This window comes from Balaenoptera ricei, chromosome 13 (assembly GCF_028023285.1).
Source record: "Balaenoptera ricei isolate mBalRic1 chromosome 13, mBalRic1.hap2, whole genome shotgun sequence".
NCBI classification, from domain to species: Eukaryota; Metazoa; Chordata; class Mammalia; order Artiodactyla; family Balaenopteridae; genus Balaenoptera; species Balaenoptera ricei.
In genome coordinates, this window is record NC_082651.1 from 47,437,070 (window position 1) to 47,459,725 (window position 22,656).

General features: G+C 48.7%; 2 protein-coding genes across 7 annotated transcripts in view; one reads left to right on the top strand and one right to left on the bottom strand.

Annotated features, from left to right (window-relative positions):
- The window catches only part of RAB1A (RAB1A, member RAS oncogene family), a 28,540-nt gene extending 26,746 nt beyond the window's left edge, over positions 1 to 1,794 (top strand). Inside the window, exon 6 of the mRNA XM_059943193.1 lies at positions 1 to 1,794. Within this exon, the coding sequence (XP_059799176.1) occupies positions 1 to 198 (198 nt within the window). The 3' untranslated portion in view covers positions 199 to 1,794.
- Positions 1,635 to 22,656, bottom strand: part of CEP68 (centrosomal protein 68) — a 26,497-nt gene continuing 5,475 nt past the window's right edge. The window contains exons 2-8 of one of the 6 annotated variants that reach the window (XR_009506541.1): positions 18,699 to 19,082; positions 15,452 to 16,981; positions 13,887 to 14,009; positions 10,142 to 10,238; positions 6,098 to 6,270; positions 3,926 to 5,119; positions 1,635 to 3,032 (exon numbers count right to left, since the gene is read on the bottom strand). Coding sequence is in view for 5 of the 6 variants with exons in the window: in XM_059943190.1 (XP_059799173.1) it covers positions 5,096 to 5,119; positions 6,098 to 6,270; positions 10,142 to 10,238; positions 13,887 to 14,009; positions 15,452 to 16,981; positions 18,699 to 19,040 (2,289 nt within the window). In the remaining variant the exon portion in view is untranslated. Of the gene's footprint in view, positions 5,120 to 6,097; positions 6,271 to 10,141; positions 10,239 to 13,886; positions 14,010 to 15,451; positions 16,982 to 18,698; positions 19,083 to 22,656 lie in introns of those variants that run through there. The other 5 variants (XM_059943190.1, XM_059943189.1, XM_059943188.1 and 2 more) reach the window with 5 other exon arrangements.

Below are 22,656 nucleotides of genomic sequence, written 5' to 3' on the forward strand. Positions count from 1 at the left end.
GAATTTGCTGATTCCCTCGGAATTCCATTTTTGGAAACCAGTGCTAAGAATGCAACAAATGTAGAACAGTCTTTCATGACAATGGCAGCTGAGATTAAAAAGCGAATGGGTCCTGGAGCAACAGCTGGTGGTGCAGAGAAGTCCAATGTTAAAATTCAGAGCACTCCGGTCAAGCAGTCAGGTGGAGGTTGCTGCTAAAATTTGCCTCCGTCCTTTTCTCACAGCAATGAATTTGCAATCTGAACCCAAGTGAAAAAAACAAAATTGCCTGAATTGTACTGTATGTAGCTGCACTACAACAGATTCTTACCGTCTCCACAAAGGTCAGAGATTGTAAATGGTCAATACTGACTTTTTTTTTATTCCCTTGACTCAAGACAGCTAACTTCATTTTCAGAACTGTTTTAAACCTTTGTGTGCTGGTTTATAAAATAATGTGTGTAATCCTTGTTGCTTTCCTGATACCAGACTGTTTCCCGTGGTTGGTTAGAATATATTTTGTTTTGATGTTTATATTGGCATGTTTAGATGTCAGGTTTAGTCTTCTGAAGATGAAGTTCAGCCATTTTGTATCAAACAGCACAACCAGTGTCTGTCACTTTCCACGCATAAAGTTTAGTGAGATGTTATATGTAAGATCTGATTTGCTAGTTCTTCCTCGTAGAGTTATAAATGGAAAGATTACACTATCTGATTAATAGTTTCTTCATACTCTGCATATAATTTGTGGCTGCAGAATATTGTAATTTGTTGCACACTATGTAACAAAACAACTGAAGATATGTTTAATAAATATTGTACTTATTGGAAGTAATATCAAAATGTATGGTGATAAGTATTGTTTTAATTCTTATGGCTAAAGGGAAATAGAGCCTTGCATTATACTCAAAACAGCCATTTGTGTGTGCAACCAGGGCATTGTAGACCTATCTTAGAGCAGCATCCAATATGCTTTCCAGATAATATAACTAATAAATGACGTAGGGAGGCTTCCGTGCTGCATAGGGATTTAACCAAGCTTAGTGGTTCAGGGAGATGTATGCTATCTAGCCTGTTATCTCTGATCCTTCTCTAAAACCATTTGAAATGGCTTCATTGATCAACATTTTAATTCTGTGGTAGAGGTGGAAAGCAGCACACCTTTCCTTTTGGCAGATGATTAGACTAACGTGTGCTAATATTGTTTCTTCCATGCTTGGAGTCACATGTCAGCTCTTTTATCCTCCACAACTGTGTAGGTTGGAGGAGAGTTAAAGCATTGAAGTAGAAAGCAGGAAATTTACTCTTTGCCCGAATTTTAGAAATTATATCCCTTAAAATTAGCTGAAAACAGGAATGCTGGGTGGGAATGATAAATGAGAGAAATATATTTATTTCAGTCGAATTTTGCACACGTGAAAATTTTGTTAACTAGGACCTTAAAGATCCTAGGGTTGGTTTTTATTGTAGGGAACAAAAATCTTTTGCTAATAACACTGGCATTTTAAGGTGATAGAAGTCAAAGAAAGATTGTTTCCTTGGGGTTGAACTAGCAGCCAAAACATTCTTTACTTAGGGGCTTGGGATGTGGCTGTTGGCAACGCATTTCATGGTGGGGTCTTTAATTCAATGGTAAAATTTAAGCTAAAACAAGCCAAAAATTATAGGTTTCTTTATTTTCACTAAACAGGCAATTGAAATACACGGTACAAAAATAAGTGGTAAGATTATTGTAAAATGAAATGGACAGAATAAATATTCAATTTAATTTTCCATCTATGAGAATTTCACAATAAAATCACAGTTTACTTTGTATTATAGATGTGCTTGTTGGATCTATTCATCCTCACATAAGGCAACTGAAAAATTCCTCAAGTTACCAGTAGTATTTGGGTGAAGATTTTTTTTTAATGCTTCAGAAGGTTTGTTTTTTTGCCTTATCAATACAGTATACGGGGGGAAAGAATTCAGAAACTGTGTTTTAAAGTAGATGATACAAATGTTAGAAGTGTGATGTTTTATACAGCAAGTTCAGTTTTATACAGCAAGTTGTTCAAAGTGTCAGCTTATTCTTGGTGAGTTAGCAAAAAGCATTACATGAATTTGAGATGTAAGCACATTTACATACTTATTTAGTTTGGAAAATTCTAGCGTTCTTTTTCCCCCATGGCAGTCCAGACTGGGGCTTACTGCAAGATGTTTCAGCATGCTTCACTACTTGCTATTTTGAATTTGCCAATAAATGCAGTTTCGGGGGGGGGGGGGTGGAAATTCCCATTCCTACCCCCATTTTCAAGTACAAATATTTCAAGCTATTACGGGCTTTTAATAATCCGTTCAACTCAGTAAAGGGAATTATTGCTTGCCATATTTTAAATATAAGTGGCTGCCATGAATTAGCTTACAGAAGTGAAGAGTGTTCTAAACCTAAGCAGTCACAGTCTCTGGGAATCCTTACAGAATGATGATGATAGCCATTCTGGTATGAGCAGTAACTTCCTGTTCTTTGACCTTGGACCAAAATTTCCTTTGGCATGTATGTCGCCACTGCAGCATATTTTATATCGGCCCTTCTTTATGTTCCCATTTAAGCTTCAAAACAGCCCTGTATTGACACTGTCTCCTATTTGCAGATGAGCTTAGCCATGGAGCTTCAACAAGAACCCAGGTTTTGAAACTGCCAATCCAGCTCCTAGTACTGCCACTTCCCTGTGGACTTAAGTTCTACTAATTTAAGGGGACTACTAGGAAATTATAATACAGGTAAACTTGGGATTTTGGAACTACATGATATGTCACTGTAAGCCACTGCTGTCCTTAAGGTAATATGTACCACAGTGCACTGGCCAGCCAGGCCACTTGAATCTAACCTGGCCGTATTTGCTCACGGAATGCTGCTGGCAGCGTCTTCCTAGTCAGAAACAATTTCAGCTTGAGTTGTAAGGGGGGTCTTAAACTTCTTACAGCACTGCCGAAGACATCATTACCAGTTGTGTTGATACTCTTCAGTGGCATTCACAACTAGGTCCAGAGTAGGCACCCTTCAGTCACACCTTATTTCAAAGGAGGTGAACAAAAGTATCTTAGATCATCTCTAGATAAAAGCAGTACTTTGTTGGGAAACAGGGTACTCCGAAATAAAATAGTCTGTGAAAATTCCTGTCAGCTGAAGCTGATTATAATTATTAGGTTGAATGGTAGAATGGCATGTTCAGCATTCAACTGCTATAAAATACCATCAGCCAGTTAGTTTCTATAGGGTTGTCATCTTCAATTTTTTTGCTGACTAGTAAGACTTACTTTCATGCCGATCAAATGTTAGTAAATAAATGGGTTTAACTCCCAAGGGCTGTCCTGTAACACACTCATTGGAAAGGCATGTACCAATTTATAACCACAGAGAGAAGGTGAAATGTATCAATTTAAGAACAGAGGCCATTAGATAGGCCTTTTTAACCAATTCTAGGCTTTTAAGAATATTTTACATATATTAATGATCTGCTAGGAAGGTGTTCTGTCTTTTTAAATCTCACTATGTGTGGAACCAAGATTAAAATAGAGATGGCAGCATCATAATACACAGTTTAGTTCTGATCATGCCCTTAAGCATTATGATAAATCATACCAGCGTAACAGAGGCACTTGAAACACTGCATTTTATATAGCTACTGTTGAATTATATATAGTTTTACTTCATAGTTAATCTTTAAATATTAGAACTTACAGCTCATTTTCCAGCATAAAGTCTGAGAAATTTTGAAGCAGAAAAGTCAGGTTCATAGGATTTTGGTTTACACCGAGGTGGACGAGATGGTGTTAAGATTATGTGGCTCAGCCCCCAAAACTAAAGTCCACAACTTCTCTTAAAGAGGCTAATTTTGTATTAAATGTTTTATTCTGAGGGGCTATCAGAAGTCTGCTTTATGAGAATAACTTCTAATGTTACCTTCTCTGGGTTCAGGTGACTTGTTCATTTCTTTATAAACTTAAAAGATCTTCCTTTCTTAAGCACCCTCCTCAAATGAGAATCTGGAGTTTGAAAAAAAGATCTTTAAGTGTGAAGAACCTTTCCTCAAGTCTTAGCCCACGGTAATACTAAAAGTAAACGGGGAAAGTGCTTTCCTCCTTCCATGTTCATTCACAGCCCAATAAAATTTTTTTTAAGTGCTTTTTTATTTTTGCAGAATCTGTGGTTACCCAGCAATAGCCGATCATTTTGCTTTAAAAAGCCATAGAATTGGCTTTAAGTGGTTGATCCATAGATTTTTTTTTTTTTCTCTACAAGATACTTACATGTCAACTCCCAAAGCAACGAAGAATTACCTTTTTCCCCTCACTTTCGACAGCCTTAGCTTCTGTAGTTAACCAGGCTGTGTGATCTATCCATGCCCTTCTCTGACCTTGGACTACTCTTCCAAGGGAGAGCAGGAATGGAGGAAGGCACCTCCTTAAAGCGGATAATTAGTCCATAGTCCGGCTGAAGCTCAATGGCAGTTCCCCAAGTCCCTAACACATTCTCCTTCAAGATGTTAGGCAGGCAGATGGAGCCCTGAGCACTTAGGATGATAAAAGATATCCTAACAGCCCAAAATAATTGACAGAGGTTCTATTTGTTCAGAACCTTCTATTAACTGGGAGAGTTAAAAGTCTCTTCTACAATCTTCAAAGAGGGATTTATAAGTCTATGCTTCATTTTATGAAAAGACCCAAGTTCCTGGCCCACCAGTCTCTTGGATCCTCTTGTATGCCTGAGAATACCAAGTATTGGGTACCTGCTTCCTCATACCTTCTTTAAATGATCTCAGCAGGTGGACTAGTTAGGAACGCTCTCTCCTCTTTTTAACTGGACAGAGGAGAGGAAAGACCTGTAAGCCTTATTTGCATTATTTTATCAACAACCGCAAAGCTACATGCTCTTTGTAGAGAAGCACCAAAGGAAAACCTTAATTTGGAAGGATTCATTTTAAATAAAAATAGTAACTCAACAGCCCTTACTTAAGCGAAGAGAAAGGCATTTTAAAGCTAGTACATGAAAGTTTCCCCCTTGATTTCAGTATTGAATGGCTCTTACAAGGAGTTCTGAAAGTTTCCCAATAGCCAGATTTTGGCTAACAGATTACATCTCTTCCTGAGAAGATGCCTGAAAGAGAAAGAGAAGCATCTGTTACAGGCAGAATGCTGCAGAGGAAGAAATGACACGGCAGTCACCTGCATTCATTTTAGAATTAAAATGACTGACTACCGCTCAGATTTATTTGAGGCAAACAAAGGGACTCCCCTGCTCTTGATATACCTGGATTTATCTTTTGCCTTCTTTTGTCTACAGTGAATTCTCACCCAGAAAATCTCTTGAGCTAAACGCCAGACTTTGGCTGTAGGAGAGGAAGTCTCAGAGAAAGTATGCTCCAGTTGTGGAATCATCATGTTGGGCAGTGGCAACCCCACAGCCAGCAGCGATCCCTCTGTTCTCTTGGCCTCCCTTCCCTATGACTCCTGCTTGACTTTTCCAGAGATAAAAAGTTGTACTGTTAAGTCTCCAAGGCATGGAACTCCCATCTTATCCCGCTAGCCTTTTTTGGAAGGGAGCCTTTTCAGGAAAAGGAGGTATGGAGACTGGTCAGCAATTCTGGATCCCCGTGGGTACTTGGTGCTGTTAAGAGCTGCTTAGAGATGGGGCACCAAATGAGTTGGGTGAGAAGAGTCTGCAGAACAGAGGCAGCTTGTACTGGAGAAGTGTACATGTGCAGACGTAAAAAAGTAGGTACAGGTAAAGTTTGCAGTTGTTCTCGTGGCAGGTGCGGGTAGTGTCGGGTCTCCCATAGACAATGGAAGCTAGAGCACCCTAGTCCTCAGCAGGTGCAGGGCTGAAACTGAGTAATGGGAAGCACCACAGTGAGCTTTCATCATCACTGGAAGACACCACCCCCCCCCCTTCCTGGCAATGGCAGCATCTCCCTTTTTCAGTTTCAGGGGCTTCTCCCAGCCTCTTATTTGTTTCACCAGCTCTTAGCTCCACAAGTGTGTAAGAAACAGCCAACTGTTAGAGCAGGAGCTCTGTACCCTAATTGGGCACTGGGGTCCAAGGACAGATGTTCTTCTCTTGGGCTGCTCTACTTACCAGGCTAATCCCCTTCACACTGGCGCTCCTGTGTGCCATTGGCATGCTGTCGGGGATGAGGGTGCAGCCAGCCAGTGTGTCCAGAGAGGCTAAGATAGTGTCATACAGCTGATCCGCATGGCTCTCCAGCTCGCTGGGCTGCCTCGAGATCCTCCCGAGGATGTCCTTTAACACTAACAAATGAGGTTTAAAGCAGTCAGGCCAAAGAGACAATGCAAGTCTAGTTTCAAAAGAAAATATAAGGGTGTAGCACTTTATACAAGACAGGAACACGGCAATAGTTTCACAATGTCCACTTTTTTTTTTTTTTTTTTTTTGACAGTGACTCTCCAGGGACTGTATTGCACTGGAGGATCTATGCTGTTAACTTCTGATTAAAGCTGAGAGAATTATTTCACTGGCTCCACTTTGGAGTTACATAATCCACAAAAAGGCACGGAGACATAGGTGTCTGGTGACTGGAATTATCTGACTTTTGGAGATAAGACCCAGGGCACACACCCAGATCCTGTGGGGCAGAAGTCTGAAATGAAACAACATGCCAAGATTAGGACTCTGGGTCCTGCTACCAGGTCCTATCAGCTTGTTGGCTGTGGGACTGTCATTTAGCACGTATATGGGTGATCTGGTAATGTAATATGGGAATGCTTGTGAACCCTTTTTTGTGGGTCCTAAATGAACAGACTTCAAAAGAAAATTACCTGAAAGCAGGCTAAGACAAGATGGTTAGTGAGGCCAAGATTCCATCCCCTACAGGTCAAGTGTTCATTTGAGGAAGGGATGGGCTAGGTTCACAGTGCATCACCCACAGCGGGCTTGTTTTTCTCTCTTAAAAACTTTACTTCCTTTGTTAAACACAAAGGCTGCTTTTGCTTCCTGCGCCTTTATCAGCTGTGTTCACACTCTCCCTGGTTTCCTGCCACAGCTGCAACATCTGCTAACAGAGGAAGGGAAAGGGGAAGCTGCATATCTGCAGAGGATACTGACGGATGGGTGGAAGAAGAACAGGGGCTGGCTGTGTTGAGATCAGCCCCTAGGGCAGCCACGTCAGTGCAGCATCGCCGGGGCAAAGTGCCGACCTGACAACTTTTATGAGAGCCAGCAAGGCAGGCTGAGGAATGCAGCCAGGGCACGCGGCACAGCTCACCTGGAAGGGCGAATGGGCTGGGTTCTCCCCTCACACATTCACCAGACCTTTGCCCGGTCCTCCTGTGAGCGGTCAGTGGAATTCAGGGGACCTTTATTTTTTGAACTTTTATTTTAGAATGTTAGAACATTTGGTTGGCTCCAAATAAAAGGAAAGCTGGGGCTTCCCTGGTGGCGCAGTGGTTGAGAATCCGCCTGCCAATGCAGGGGACACGGGTTCGAGCCCTGGTCTGGGAAGATCCCACATGCCGCGGAGCAACTGGGCCCGTGAGCCACAACTACTGAGCCTGAGCGTCTGGAGCCTGTGCTCCGCAACAAGAGAGGCTGCGATAGTGAGAGGCCCGCGCACCGCGATGAAGAGTGGCCCCCGCTCGCCGCAACTAGAGAAAGCCCTCGCACAGAAACGAAGACCCAACACAGCCATAAATAAATACATAAATAAATAAATATTTTAAGAAAAGGAAAGCTGGGAACAGTGATGAAATTATCTTTCTCAGTTGAGACTTTGATGTTTTAATTGAATACATGCATACAGGGGCCTGGTTCAGCTTGATGCCAATGGGTTCTAGTTATTTGATCCAGTATAATGAGAAATTAGGGTGTGAGACAGGACCGTCAACTCATGCACCAAAGTAACTGGGTCAAAATGTTGTGAAAACCTGCCAGAGAGCCATTGGGGAGGCCTTTGGCTGGAGGCCGAGGTGGGCACGTTTTGAAGGAATTAATTTGACCTCCTGTCCCTAAAGTTATACTTGTGGCTGAGGAAGAAAGCAGGCTCTGAAGAAGCTTGAGGGGGGCGGGGGCGTGGGACGGGACGGGAGGTGTCCGTGCTCAGGCTCCACTGTCTCTGACAGCATGCTCTGGAAAGAAGAGTTGTGCACCTAGCTGGAGAGACCCTGTGAATGTCTAGGGAAACTTGTGATTTTCACAAAACAGCCAAGTTCCTGATTATTCCAAGCAGAGGGTCGGGAGGGGCAGGGTGTCACTCTGAAACCACAGAATACCCAAATACCCAAAAGCCTCTTTTTTTTTTTTTGGCTGCGCTGTACAGCTTGTGGGATCTTAGTTCCCCAATCAGGGATCAAACCCAGGCCCACAGCAATGAAAGGGCCGAGTCTTAACCACTGGACCACCAGGGAATTCCCTAAAGCCTCTTATTTGGGCAGTAAAATACCTCTAGCCTCCTTTGGAGAGGAGGGCAAAGTGGGCTGTCATTACAGATTAAGCACTGAGAAGTATTACTGAATCAGTTTTTAAACGAAGGTCCAAGAACCTGAAGCTTGTCAGAAGCCCACTGTTACACGCGGCCTCCAGGAAGTGTCCTGGTACTGAGCTCTTCTGTGCTGCTGTGTCTAGAGGTGCAGGAGCCTGAGCGGGGGTCAGCGCACAGAGGCTGGAGCCAGGCTGCCACTCCTTGCGTGGCCCAAGGCAAATGCACAGCTCTGTGAAATAAGAGTGATAATAGCATCCATCTCACAGGGCTGTGATGAAACGACAAAACTGGTATGCCAACTGCTTCAGCACACAGTATTCAAGAAAATATTGGTGTAATTACAAGTGGCAACGGAGCCTGGCATACTGGATTTCTGCCCCAACAAAAACCAAAAACCCCTAAAAACCCTAGTGCAAGAGAACATCAGAAGAGCCAAGACAAAGGCCTCCCGCAGGCAGGGGATCACCAAGGGCTCACATAATTCACACTGGATAAGCCATGCCCTGCTGAAAACCCTTCAGTGGCTCCTCGTCCCATCAAAGCCCCTCTGCCCATTCAGTTTTCAATCTTGGTTTTGTGTTCCCAGGGGACTTTTGGCAATGTCTGGAGATGTTCAGGGCTGTCACAACTGGGGGGATGCTGCTGGCGTCTAACGGGTAGAGGCCAGGGACGCTGCTGAACACCCTGCAGCGACAGGACGGCCCCCTCACAGCAAAGCATCGCACGGCCCAGAGCGTCAGCGGTGCTCAGGCTGAGAAACTCTGGTCTCCACCACCTCCCTACCACACACCGCCCACCACTTCTGGTCAGGAAAGCGCCACCTCGTCCCATCTGAAGCCAGTGGGGCCTGCCCACTTCTGCTTATGCTGTTTGCTTCCAGAGTAAACCCCATTTCACTCCAAAACTGAGGCAAGATATAGACAGGCTCTTTCAACACTTGGTTGTTCAGTCTTACAGGAAAATAGCGACTGCTCTGGGAGGTGGTGGGGGGGGGGGCGGGTGGTCCATCAGTTCACTGCTTTAACCTAGCGTTCTCCTAGCTCATCCTATCATATCTGCCCCCAGCAAGGTCAAGGCCAATCGTAAACCCCTGCACCCTGCACGCTGAGATGTACTCTCGAAGTCTGTGACTTTCACACCTTTCTAACCTGGAAACCCATCCTGCAAAAGGGGCTCAGGCTTAGTTTGTGCCCTGCTGTCCACTTGTCCCCTCTCATCAGTTCACTTCTTCCTTCAGTCTCTTCCTGTAGAACAGACTGACTGCTCTCAGATCCTGGAGCAAATCCCTCCCCAAACCAGAGAGGGGTCCAGCCTGCACTGCGAAAGGAAGGGAACCCTAGGGGCTCCCCGCTGTGAGCACCCTAGCCGAAAGCCAAGGACAGGACTAAAGCCAGCATTCCCATCCAGGACACCACCAAGGAAAGACAAAAGCAGAAACTAGAGAGCACCGTTCTTGCAGGCTCAATGCCTAACTTCTTAGCACCTGCAGGGCTGTGACTGCCTCATCATGTGCTTGCGGGGCCGTGATGATTCAAGGGGCTGGCAGACGGCTGTGGGAGTCGAAGGCAGCTGGTACGGACGGGAGGGACTCTGGCACTAGGCTCCTTCCCAGTGACAGTGTGGGTCCCGGACTTACACGGAGAGGGATTAAGCCCTGGCTTAATTCAAAACCTCAAGCGTCTCACCTGGGGTATTATCCAACAGGCACTGAAGCAGAATCTCCCCTTTCTGTATGACGCTCTCCGTCAGGGACTGGTGGTCATCTATATCTTTCTTAAATTGCTTAAAGCATATCAAAAAAAAAAAAAAAGAAAAAAGTTTCATTACTACCATTTCGTAAAAGTTATTAAAAATGACCCCTTGTTCAGTAGCTGGATTCCCCTTTAACCCACCCAGTCTTCAGAATCCAAGTAAACAGTACAATAGTTTAACTTCACCTTCTCTGAGCCCAAGGCAAACACAGAATCAATCCTTTTTTCTGTTTACAGTTTGACAAAAGAAAAGCTTTCTTTTCCCTGGCAGAGCCTAGCTCACGAACAGTCTGGAGTCAGAGTTTCCTGCTTGTGCCACACCTCACAGGGTTCTCTTTAAACTCACAGGCCTACGAGAGTCTCAAAACACGGACCTGGTAAGTAAGAGCCACAAGAGCGACGCCTTTTACATGACCACAGGGAGCTGCTGCCTCGCCCCACATCCTCCCCTCAATGTCCTGCTTTCTGTGGACTTCAGGACATGGGAAGGCGTCAGGGAAGCTGACAGTCTCCTAAGCAGCTGATTTCTTTTCCCCTCGCAGCATCAAGCCTTGTAGCTGCTTTTGGTTTTTCCTTTAGCTGCTAAGATGTAAAGTCAAATCCATGACCACCTTTAGTACAGGGTGCAGAAACTGGCAGTTTAATTTTGAATCTACAATTTTACTTTTGGATTTACTGTATTCCTGTCTTCAGTTTTCCTTTGCCCTAATACCTATACTTATTTTATTCTTTAGCACTCTCTGCAGTTTATATGCTGCCAGGAACCCACTGTGTTATTAAGACAAAGTATGTAAGACAAGAGTCACAAGTGAAAATATGTGAACACAAGCGTGCATGCTTATATTAGGTCAAGGTAGCTCACACATATGCCTGAGCCAAGCCCCATTCTGTGTGGGGAGGGGTTGACAGTGTGGTCCCACTCTGTGACACGGTTGTGTGGATGACACAAGTGGGCTAGGCTTCGCTGACCTGCAGGGGTAACTTCCCAGCTCAGATCTCAGCTCTACCCACAGAGCAAGATAGTTGCTTACGACCACCCTGGAAGTGGAGGTGCAGGAGGACAGAATGCGGGATAAAACGGAGGGCATGGAGCTGTTCTACATGACACCGCCTCTGATGGGAGCGGGGCGGGGGCACTCCAGAAGGGCCACCCAGGTAGATCCAACTAGGGCAACTTCCAGGCAACATCCTCTCCGCACAGTGGTGGTGCCCCTGGGCCTCCCGGGGTGGGCCCTGCCCAGCTCTGCACATACTCTCCGGGGGTCCCACACAGAGGACCCTTGCTCTCGGCCTTCCTCTCCTTCCTCAAGCGTACTCTGAGAAAGGAACTCTGGCAGCCTCTCTCCATACAGCAGGAAACAGCGTTCCCACTAGGGTAGGGCAGCTGGCCCACCCAGGCAAGCCCCACCACCACCACCGCCGCAAACTTTAGTTGGCTCCAAGTTGTAAAACAAAGGCCCTCCCCTCCTGCCTGGGTGTGGTGGGAGCTCTGAGTTGGGTGGTACGGCCCTGGCTCAGGCACAAGTAAATCCCACGCTCTCCTACTCAAAAGAACTGTCCCAGAAAACCCTTTCTAGACTAGCATCAGGTTCAGACCACAAATACCACCTCTACTCCTTCAGAAGAGGTGAGAAAGGCTTGGCCAACAAGACATGCTAGAAGTCAGTGGGTACTCAGTCAGTTAATGTTTATACTTAGGGTAACTGATTATCATCCAATTCAGAACACTTTTGAGTGAAAGGTGTCAGAGGTACAAGCTTTCAGTTATAAAATAAGTGAGTCATGGGGATGTAAGGTACAGCATGGTGACTATAATTAATAATACTGTATTGCTTATTTGAAAGTCTCTAAGAGAACAAATCTTAAAAGTTCTCATCACACACATAAAAAATTTGTAATTATGTATGGTGATCAATGTTAATAGGCTTACTGAGGTGATCATTTTGCAATACATAAAAATATCAAATCATTATGTTATGCACATGAAAGTAATATAATATTAAACATCAGTTACACCTTAAAAAAATAAAAATCCTGTAGTGGTGGTGTGTAAATCACTTTGAACTCTACCATACAGGCTAAGAGACAAGGGTTAAAAATAACTATATCTACAATATTATGTTAATGGATACACAATATAAAGAGATGTATACTGGGACATCAAAATAAATTATGGAGGTCACGTAAAAAAAAAAATTTTTTTTTTTTTTTTTAGGATGTGCTTCTTTATTAACGTGTCAAATAACAGGATCCAGCAGCAGGTCTGGTAACTACCTAAGTTTCAAATTAGTGATGCACGTGAATGATAATTCAAGATAACTGTTTATAACTATATGTAATGTGAAATGAAAATAAGTGATTTCTGATGGTGACAGAGGTACTGCTAATACTACTGTGGCTTTCTGTCTACATTTACAGCAAAAAAAAAAAAAAATTATACTTCATTTACAGGTTAGTGAAAATGATTAAAAAAACTTCCCTTCCATGTTCACAGGCCCCTTTGATTCTACCTCCAGATAAATGGGGCCCCGGTTAAACACTCCTGCGCCGGCGCCTTCACATGGCCGGCGGAGTCGTGTTGTTGGCTGACTGACAGGCCGCTGCTCTGAGATGTGCTACCTCAGTCCTGCCGGGCGGCCTTTCCTTCTCCCTCCACCTTGTCCTGCCCTCACACCTCTGGTTAGTGCCGCAGCTCCCAGCTTGGACCCTTGCTTCTTGTCTGAGCTGGCAGGGAGTTGGGGTGTGGAGGTAGCTGCTTTTCAGTGCTGTGTCTTTGGCTTGAGGGAGATGACTGTCATTTTGCAAAGATTGGCAGGAGGGGGCCCAGTCATCTGTGGGACACAGGCCTCAAACAGGGAGGCTAAGGACAAGAGGTGACGTTCAGGGTGTCTTTCTACCATGAGAGCATGTCTGCACCCAGGCATGATGCCCCTTAGAGTGTGTATCTGCTCAAATACTGATAATTATGCCAGAACAGCACAAACTGTCACCCAAAATACACCTGTTCTAAAGTTAACCAGAATCCACAAAGAGATTTTTTAAATAACAAAATCTAAAAAGAGGCAACCTCCACCCCCAAAAAATACCTTCAGAAGCAAACTGGATCCTATTTTTGTTTAAAATACCATCAAAATGCCTTGTGTATATTCTGGAGTCAGTACAATTGCTGCTCAGATCCTTAAATCCAGTCAGTGTTGTCCAAAAGAGCTTTCTGTGATGCTGGAAAAGTTCTGAATGCTCTGTTCAATCAATATGGTAGCCACCAGACAGATGTGATGACTGAACACTTGGAATGTGGCCAGATAACTGAAAAATCTGATCTTTAATTTTACTTAATTTCAATAGCCATGTGTGACTCATGACTTCCGAAGAGTGCAGATCTATGCCTATCAATCCCTGAGATATTTGGAAAATCACATCACAAATAACCCTGAAGTATTTTTGATTGAGGATAAATAAAATGCACTTTGTTCAAATTCTATTTGGCCTGGGAAATAACTCATACATGTTACAGTTTTTCAGCACTAAGAATTTGAAAAGAACCTCTGATTAGATTTCAGGTAAAAGTTAATGGACCACAACATACATGGCATCAGTTATTTGAACTTCTACTTTCTAATCAAGTAATTTAGCCACCACTCTCGTGAGCGAACAGTCAGATGCCAGGACCACATATTACCCGGTAAAGCTGCAGAGAAGACTTGAGGCCTGTAAGGCTGGACCTGGATGCAGTCAGGTGGTCAGCAGCGTCTGCTACATTATACAGCCAGCGGATCAGCTCTTCCAGCTGACAGCAAAATGCCTGTGTAGACAAATTAACACGTGGTGTTACACACGGAACCGCTGTTTTACATTTTCAAAGGCTAAAAATACCTGGGGGAATCCCAGGATACAGACTGTGCGCCTTTCGAGAGCATTCCCCACTGAGGCGTTGTCTCCTCTCTCCTCCATGCCTGTCCCCACCCCGTGACTCCAGACCTCCGCCAGGGCAATAAGAAGAGCGCACCTGGTTCTGTGGCCCCCTCAGTCTGAGAAAGTCCAGCCCCACAGGTAGGGACAGAGGAGCTCAGGTGAGGACAGGGACGGGGACAGCCCAGAAGGGGCCTGCCTGGCACAGAGACCAGTTCCTGGGTCAGCACTACCGCCAACTCTAAAACTGCTCCTGGGGAAAACGTGGACGTAAAATACGTGACCATGATCGTGACTGACCTGATCCTATGCCTGAAAACGACTGAATTAAAACTGCTTGTCCCTGTTCTGCTCCCACCAGCCCAGAGAGCTGGGGCCCTAGACTCCTGCCACCCACTCATCAGGGGTGGCTGTGACCCAAGCACTTCACCCCACGGTCTCTCTCAATCTTTCATCACAAAGGAGGGCACACGCTAACTAACACCTGTCCTACCTGCTCCACCGTACAAATAAAGTCATCCACGGGACATCGGGGGGCAGGTTAAAGCCCTTCTGTGATGTCGCTATTGGGGACACAGCCCTCGGGCAGGCTGCCCTGCTGCCGTGTGGACACAGCACCTGGGCGCTCAGCCGGAAGGCAGGCCGTGGGCTCTCCGAGTGTGTGTACAGCCACGCTCCAAACATCCTCGTGTCAGGGACTACGCGAAGCGCTCGACATGAATTACTTCATTTAATCCACACGACAGTCCCACAGAGGCAAAGCTCCCCATTCTACAAACGAGCAAACTGAAGAGACTGAGCCGAAATTCACATCTGCCTGAGGCCAACAACCCTATTCCACGGAGCACTAGCTCCACCTCCTGGTAGTCTCAGGTGGTCCGCAAGAGAAGGTTCAGTGACCGAGAAGCCTAGGAAATGGTGCATCTGATACCTCCAACCCTGCAGTTACACCGCCTTATCAAACCGAAGCTCTGAGAAGTCCTTCGGCCAAGAAACACTTTCACTGAGCCCGTATTTCCTGAAGGCATCTGAGCACAGGTCCTTCCTGTGCAGAGTACCCGTTAATCCTCAAGGTCAAGTGCCTCGGGGAGCAGCCTGGATAGTGTTAGCAGCTCAGGCTCCAGCCCTTGCTAACTGTGCACGGGTAGGTTACCTCATGTCTCACTGCCTTTTTCTCCAACTGTGATATGAGAACGCCAGTAGAAAGTCATGAGGATTAGACAGGAGAAGGTGCAATACAGTGCCTGGCGCATAAGTACTCAGTGTCACTAGGTTTTATTATGAGGTTAGTGGGCTGGGGGAAGAAAGACGACTCCTCTGAAATGCTGAGTTTACCTTCACACACTGCACGAGCGACTCTTTTCCCTGCTCTCCTCCTCTCCTGGGAGGCTGCCCTTCGGCATCTGGATCCGAGAATGCCCGCTGGTCCAACATCGCCGGCAAGGAGGCGCGTGTTCTCAGCGGTCCAGAGGAGACCCCCAGGGCCTGGCTGCTCACCAGACCGCCCTCTCCCGCTGAGCCCCTTGCACGGACGAAGGAGCGCAGCAAACAGTGGTTGTGGTCCTCAGGGCTTCGGGACCCTCTGAGGGCAGCCCCAGAGGGAAGCTGGCTTTGGCTGGAGTCCGACGGGAGGGAAGCTGGCCCATCACTGTCTGACACGTCCAGGGATCTCTGCCCTTCGGCAGCATCAGTGGGCAGGGGCACCAAGGTGGGAATGCAACCCAGATACGAAACCAAGCTAGACACCTGCGTCAGCCGAGAGGGCAGGGCCAGATACTCGTCATCACTTTCCACCTCCTCTTGTGGTTTCCACCCAGACTCCGTGCAGGCGAAGCGCCCGATACCTTGGCTGGCCCCCTTCTCCCTTTCCAGTCTGGGTGAGGGCCACCCTCTGTCCCGTGTTTTCAGGTGGGGAGAGCCCAGCTCAAGGTGCTTGCCCACAGGTGGCCAGTGCTTCATGCCCCTCAGGGCTGGCTCTCTGCTCTCCCAAGGAGTGTCCCTACTGCCTGGGGCTCTGGGGGTAGAGGCAATGGGGCTACAAGATGCCAACCCCACACTGCCCTGCTTCTGGGGTACTCCAGAGGGCCACCGCTTAGAGATCGGCTCTCTGGGCCCTGAGAATGGCAGGGCAGCGGCCTCTGCTGGTGGGCAACTGTGCGAGACATTAGTGGGTGACTTCAGAGTGCTTGCTGGGGAGACGGAGAAGCTATCCAGGTCTACGCCTGAGTCCTGCAGGATGGGCTCAGCCAGTACGCGACTGTCAAGGTGTTTTGGGAGCTGAGGCCCGGGCCTGAGGGGGTAAGTATAGTCCAGCAGGTCTTCATACTCTTTATTCGGGCTCCAGAGCGGGGAGTGGCGGTCAGGGGAGGGAGGCAGCGAATCCGGCAGCACGCAGGCCCAGTACTCGGCCTGGAAGGAGAGGCGCCTCCTGCCCAGCCCGGGAGCATCGCCCCCTGAGGACACTGGCTGGGGCGACCACTGGAACCGAGGCCCCAGCCCCACCACCGAGGGGGCCGACGGCGGCACAGCCAGCTCCAGGGAGGAGGAGACCTTGGCAAGGGAGCAACTCTGAGGCTCCGCCTTCTCCTGGTGACCCTGGAGGCTGCTGCCCAGGGATGAGGCAGAGACGCTGCAGCTGGAAGACTGAGGTGCAGTGGCACCTGGGCTCACGGCGGACCTCCACCTTGACGGGAACGGGCACCCCGAGACGTGAGACTGCGGGCTGCGGGCTAGCACTTGCGGCGACTCCACTGGGGACGGGTCATCGTCAGTGTCGGCATCATGTCCTGAGCAAAGAGCGGTGGTTCTGGGAATGGTGAGAGTCTGAGGTAGCTCCTCTGAGGCAGAAAGCCTAGTCTCCTCCATCTGCAGTGACAGGAGGGAAGGAAAAGGTGAAAATAAGCACGTCAAATTTCTTCCCTCAATGACAAGTTGGCGCTTTTCTCTGGGGACCCAGATGATACTGAGGAAAGGTCTTGAAAGGAAGAGCCTGCTAGCCGGTGCAAGAATCACAGAGTGTGCTGCTGGTGGCTGGAGACACAGCCTGCTACCCGGTGCAAGAATCAGACAGAGTGTGCTGCTGGCGGCTGGAGACACAGCCTGCTCCGGGGAGCAGACTGCCTGCCCCGAGCTGATCCCACCCCGCGTCCCTTCCGAAGTTCTCCCTCCGCAGATGCCTAGTTCACGAGCGAGCAGAACTCAAGGAGCTCTGTCGTGCTGAAGTTGGAACACACTGCCTAACCTTTGAGAAGCGTGTCCTGGGCGGGCAGAACCTCAACCGTTCTGTCGCTGACGGGACTCGCATCCAAACCCGGCAGTCAGGCAGCCCACCTGGCTCAGCTCACGCCCAGCGGTGACGCGTGGCAAAATGAGTCATCCGCCTCAGCCTCTTCACTTCAGGTTTTTAACATGCTCGGTGAAGAGGCTGCCCCCAAGGCGGGCAGGACAGCACAGAGGTTAAGGGCATGGGCGTTGGAACCAGACAGACCTGAGACCAGGCCCTAGCCGCCAGCTTCCAGATGTACGACTTTGAGCCTCACTTCTCTCACCTGTAAAACGGGGGTAGTGGTAGGACCGCTTCCTCAGGAAATGCGGATTAAATGAGCTCAAGGGTGAAAAGCACAGGGTGAGAGCTCAACAAACAGCAGCGTTACAATAGCACCAGACCCGCACTCAGGAAACAGCCCATTTCTGCATTTGCTCACGTGCTGCCAGCCTCACTGAATCTGACTCAGGTACCCGAGCCTTGCACCGCCCCTAGCCCCCAGGCAGGTGGGCCTAGCCTCTGTTTTCTCCCAGACAGTCAGCTCAGCACCTCCTCCCAAGATGGGGCTCTGGGGGCAGCATGTGGCGGTCAATGCCACAATGACACGGAAGAGATCAAAGCCGTTCCCATGAAAGGCCTTGGCAAGCAGAACATAACAGGACGTAGAGATGGGAGGGACAGGTCCATCAGGTAACCTTCCCGACTATACTGAGGGCCTGAAAGATCCAGTGACTTGCCTGAGGTCACAGACACAGGCAGGACTCCCTGCTCCACGTGACTCCCATCAGGCGAAGTTGCCCTGTCATCAAGGAGGCCCCCAAAATTCTCCTTGCCCAGAGATGGTGCTGCCCACCATAGGGGCTCTAAGGTACCGCCAGGTTCCCTGGGTCCCAAGGGGATACAGTCTCAGAGCCCTCAGGAGCCCACAGCCCCGGACCCTCCTTTCCCACATCTCCTCAGGGGCCCCGTAAAGCCTACACATCACCGAGTCAAAAACAGGACATGGCTCCCCCCATCAGGGCTCCCCTGGCCTAGCCCTCTGGACAGTAGGTCTTGGCCATAGCCTCCCTGATCCTCAAAAGGTCACCAGTCACACTCTTGAGGAACAGGAGATGCTGTGGACAGAGCCCCCTGCTGGCCCCAAAGCCCAACTCTCCATGTGAAGCTGTAAAACAGAAATCATCACACCCAAGCTCCCCGACTTCCCCACCTCGTATGGAGGCTGGGAAAGCGTGTAAGATGCTGACACAGTGCTGGAAGGTACTCTCAGAGGGCAGCTTTAGGTGAAGCTACAGCCCCACTTGCCTCAGCCCCTACCTGGCTTCTCACGGAGTGCAAATCTCCAGTCCCCAGGCTGGCAGGGGGAAGCAGGGAACTGAGAGCCGGCTTAGACCCACCCGCTGCCGGCTCCCTGCTGGCCCCGTTGGCCTGCGGCTGGCAGGCTCCCGAGGGGCCAGGGCCAGCCCCACCGTGACAGGCAGGGAGCCCCTGGGCACCCCCGACAGTGGAGGCAGGGCCCCCCTCGGCTTCCAGGTGGGGCAGCTGCTCCCCGTGCGCAGGTCCTGCAGGATCCAGCTCCTGCTCCGGGCAGCTCCACCCCCCAGGGCACGGGGCCTTCGCATCCGCGGCTGCCTCTGCCTTTTCTTCTCCCAGGGCCATCGAGATATTCCTAGATCAGGGCTCTGCTGAAGCTTCAGCTCCCTACAAAATGGGAAGGGGAGAGAAAAAGAGAAGCTTTCTGCATCTACGGCTAAGAAACCTTGTTTTTTTACATTTTAATGATTAAGACAAACACTTTTTTGGCCAAAAGAGCAAATGATGGCTCCCTCCTCGAAGGAAAACAAGAGGTCTGGCTTTTCCTCAGCTCCAGACCCGTACACAGGGGACACGGGAGCACGTCACTGTGTCCTCTGCTGTCGCGTGGCTGGCAGCAGTCCCAGCAGCAGGTGCCAGGAGGCTCAGTGCAGGCCCCGATCAGAGTCAAGGTCTGTCCCGCCTCAAGTCGCCTTTCCGCCCCTGTCGCTTTGGCCTAGCCCCGCTGGGGAAGGGGCCTGGCCTGGGCCCTCCCTGCGCCAGCCTGCAGCAGTTGTCGTGGCAACACACCCGGCGGCAGGCGGCTCCAGGCCGCGGCGGCCGAGAGGCAGCCTCGCACCCACCCCCGGCCTGTGGGGCTCCAAGATGGCCCGTGACCGGAGGCCGCGGCAGCTCTCCTCCTGCTGACTGGGTTACAGTTAACCGGCGACTGAGGGAACCGTGGAAATCCAGCTGGTAACAACGGCAACGGTCACGCCGCCTGCGTGCACGTGACAGTGAGAGAGAAGCACACCGGGCAGGCGGCGGGCAGGTGGGGCGGGGGGGGGGGGGGCAGTGTACCAGGGTGAGCACTCGGGGCGAGAGAAGGAACAATCTGGGAGCTGGATCTGAAAACAGAACCGTTCCAACAGGAGCTTCAGGGACCACAGAGGGAGACCCCCCAGCCAGAGTGTGCAGGCAGGGGCTCTGCCAGGAGCCCTGACCGGATGGGGTGGGACAAAAAACGGGCAGGAAGAGAACTCCAGGAGGATCTGGACAGGGAGGTGAGGGAAGCGCAAGTGCCCGGGATTTGGGCGGCCGCCTGGAATGCACTGGGTCAACCTCAAAGCTAAAACCTGGCCAGAAACAGCCCCGTGTCCTCAGAGACGAGAAGGCGGGTGACGGCAAGAGGAGGCGCCAGTGGCAGCAGGGAAGCCGGAGAGGGCAGAGGAGGCTGGGGCCGCGGGCTCATCCTGCTGGGCCCTCACACTGGGAACCACCGCTGGTGCGGACCGTGTGCCCGGAAAACAAGAGTGTCCTGCCCTGCCTGCCTGGCGAGGCTCCAGACAATCAGAGGCGAGCCTAGAGCACCACACGCGTCACACGCACTCTCATCTCCTTCTCACGGCCAGCAGCACGCGCGCAGGGACTAATCAGAAGAATGACTGTCCTGAACCGGTCACACGTGGTTCAAATATAAAATACACTGCACATGTAAGTCTCCCTCCAGCCCTGTCCCCATTCCTAAAACGAGCCAGGGCACGCGGGGCATGACGACAGCGCCTGTGCACAGTGCATGCTGAGTGTCAGCTAGTGTTTGCGGGGGGAGGGGCGGAATCAGTGCAGAAAGTCACCTTGCAAGGAACGAAGGAGTCCAACAGAGGAAGAAAAAGCAGGTATTTTTTCATATAAATCAAGCAAAATGCTTACCACTACATACTGCCACAAAAACAGGTAAATAGTCTAATTAAAGTTGTGTGTGTTTCTCATCTCTTGATTGTATATTCAGACAAACACAAAAATCTACTTCATCCTTCCCCCTCTTTTTACATGAAAGTAGCAAACTGTACAGGACACGCTGTTCAGAACCTTGCTTTTCTTTCTTCTTTTTTTTTAAATGAAATATAGGGCTTCCCTGGTGGCGCAGTGGTTGAGAGTCTGCCTGCCAATGCAGGGGACACGGGTTCGAGCCCTGGGCTGGGAAGATCCCACATGCCGCGGAGCAACTGGGCCCGTGAGCCACAACTACTGAGCCCGCGCGTCTGGAGCCTGTGCTCCGCAACAAGAGAGGCCGCGATAGTGAGAGGCCCGCGCACCGCGATTAAGAGTGGCCCCCACTCACCGCAACTGGAGAAAGCCCTCGCACAGAAACGAAGACCCAGCACAGCCAAAAATAAATAAATAAATAAAATACGGTATGAAGTTAAAAAAAAAAAAATGAAATATCTTGGAGATCTTTCCTTAGCAATAAACAGACAGCGCTCTCTTTTTCTTAACCGCTGCCCAGCACTGTACTCCACTGTAAGGATGCACGCCAGCGTGTTCCACCGGTCCCCTACTGGTGGGTATTCACGTTAGATCCAACCTTTTGCTACTACACACAACGCTGTGTGAACCACATACACACACCACTGCACGCGTGCTAGCACACCCACAGCGCCAACAGTCAGAAGGAGAACTGCTGAGGCGAAGGGGGCCCACACGCGTACTTCTGGCATATGTTCTACCTCCACCGGGTGGCATCAATTTATACTCCCACCGGTGGCCTGAGAGAGTGCCAGTTTCCCGCAGAAGGCAGGTCCTCCTATCCTCATTTCACAGAGGGGGAAACCTCTCAGAGAGAGTCAAATCCAGGCCTGTATGACTCCAGAACCCAAACTCTTTATGAACTGGGGAACAAGTTACAAAACAGAAAGACACACAAAGTAGAAAAGGGGAGAGGCTGGTACAGGGACAAAGAGATGAGTGACCAAGTCCTGCCGAGAACGATTTTCATGGAGCCACATCCTCACCTAGTGGCTATTTAAGAAACTGCACATGAAGACGATTCAGGCAAACTGTTTTCACAATTATAGGAATAAGCTGAGCCCACAAGCTGGAAATATTAGGGTGACGGCTGAACCTAGCCTGCAGCCCCCAATTTCTACTTCTTGCTCCACCTCTAGAAATTCTCAATGGCCAGAGTTGGGCCATGATGGATGGCTAATACCCCTTTTACTCTCCTAGTCCCTTCCCCCTCCACTAAAGCGTGTGGTCATAAGACAGGACTGGAATAAGATGATGCTGGGGCAAAAGAGGGGTGCAAACAAATGATCTCTGTCTTTGTTTTAATGACGTATTTTTGATTTGTCTTGTCTGGATCTCGTTATTCAAAAAAGAAGGTATCCATTCATTCTGGGGGTGAGTGGTGAGCTAGAATTATAAGCTATGCAGGAGATACACCTCTAGATAACTTTCAAGTATACATACAAACCTGAACTAGGTTAACAGTGTCGCCAGAGGCCCTTCAGCAACTAGGAAAGAAGGTCTGAAATTCAGTGACATTCATGGAAATGGTACTTCTGAAGAGACAGATTATAGGTGGTTATTTTCTCAGTCTGGATACGCAGTCCCTTCATAATCTTACGTATTAATCTGCCTAACAAATCATGCTGTATTTTTCCTGTGCCACAGGAGTTTTATATGAGAACTAAGACAGATTCATGTGAAAGAAAAAAAGTCCACGAGTGTTCATTCCAAATTCTATGTAAAGTACTACAGAATACAAAGAAAAGAGAAATCAACTCGGAGCGAGATAATCAGGGGAAACTCCTTGAAGTAATGACTGCTGAATACATCAATCATGTCGAAGAAAACATCAGCCTAGCAAATGTATAAGCTCTGGATTTCTAGGGCTCAACTCTGTCTGCATCTGTCAGGTGGGCATCTGTAATACTGCATGAAAGTCCAGTCCTCGTTTCCACAGATTCCAGATTTTACACAT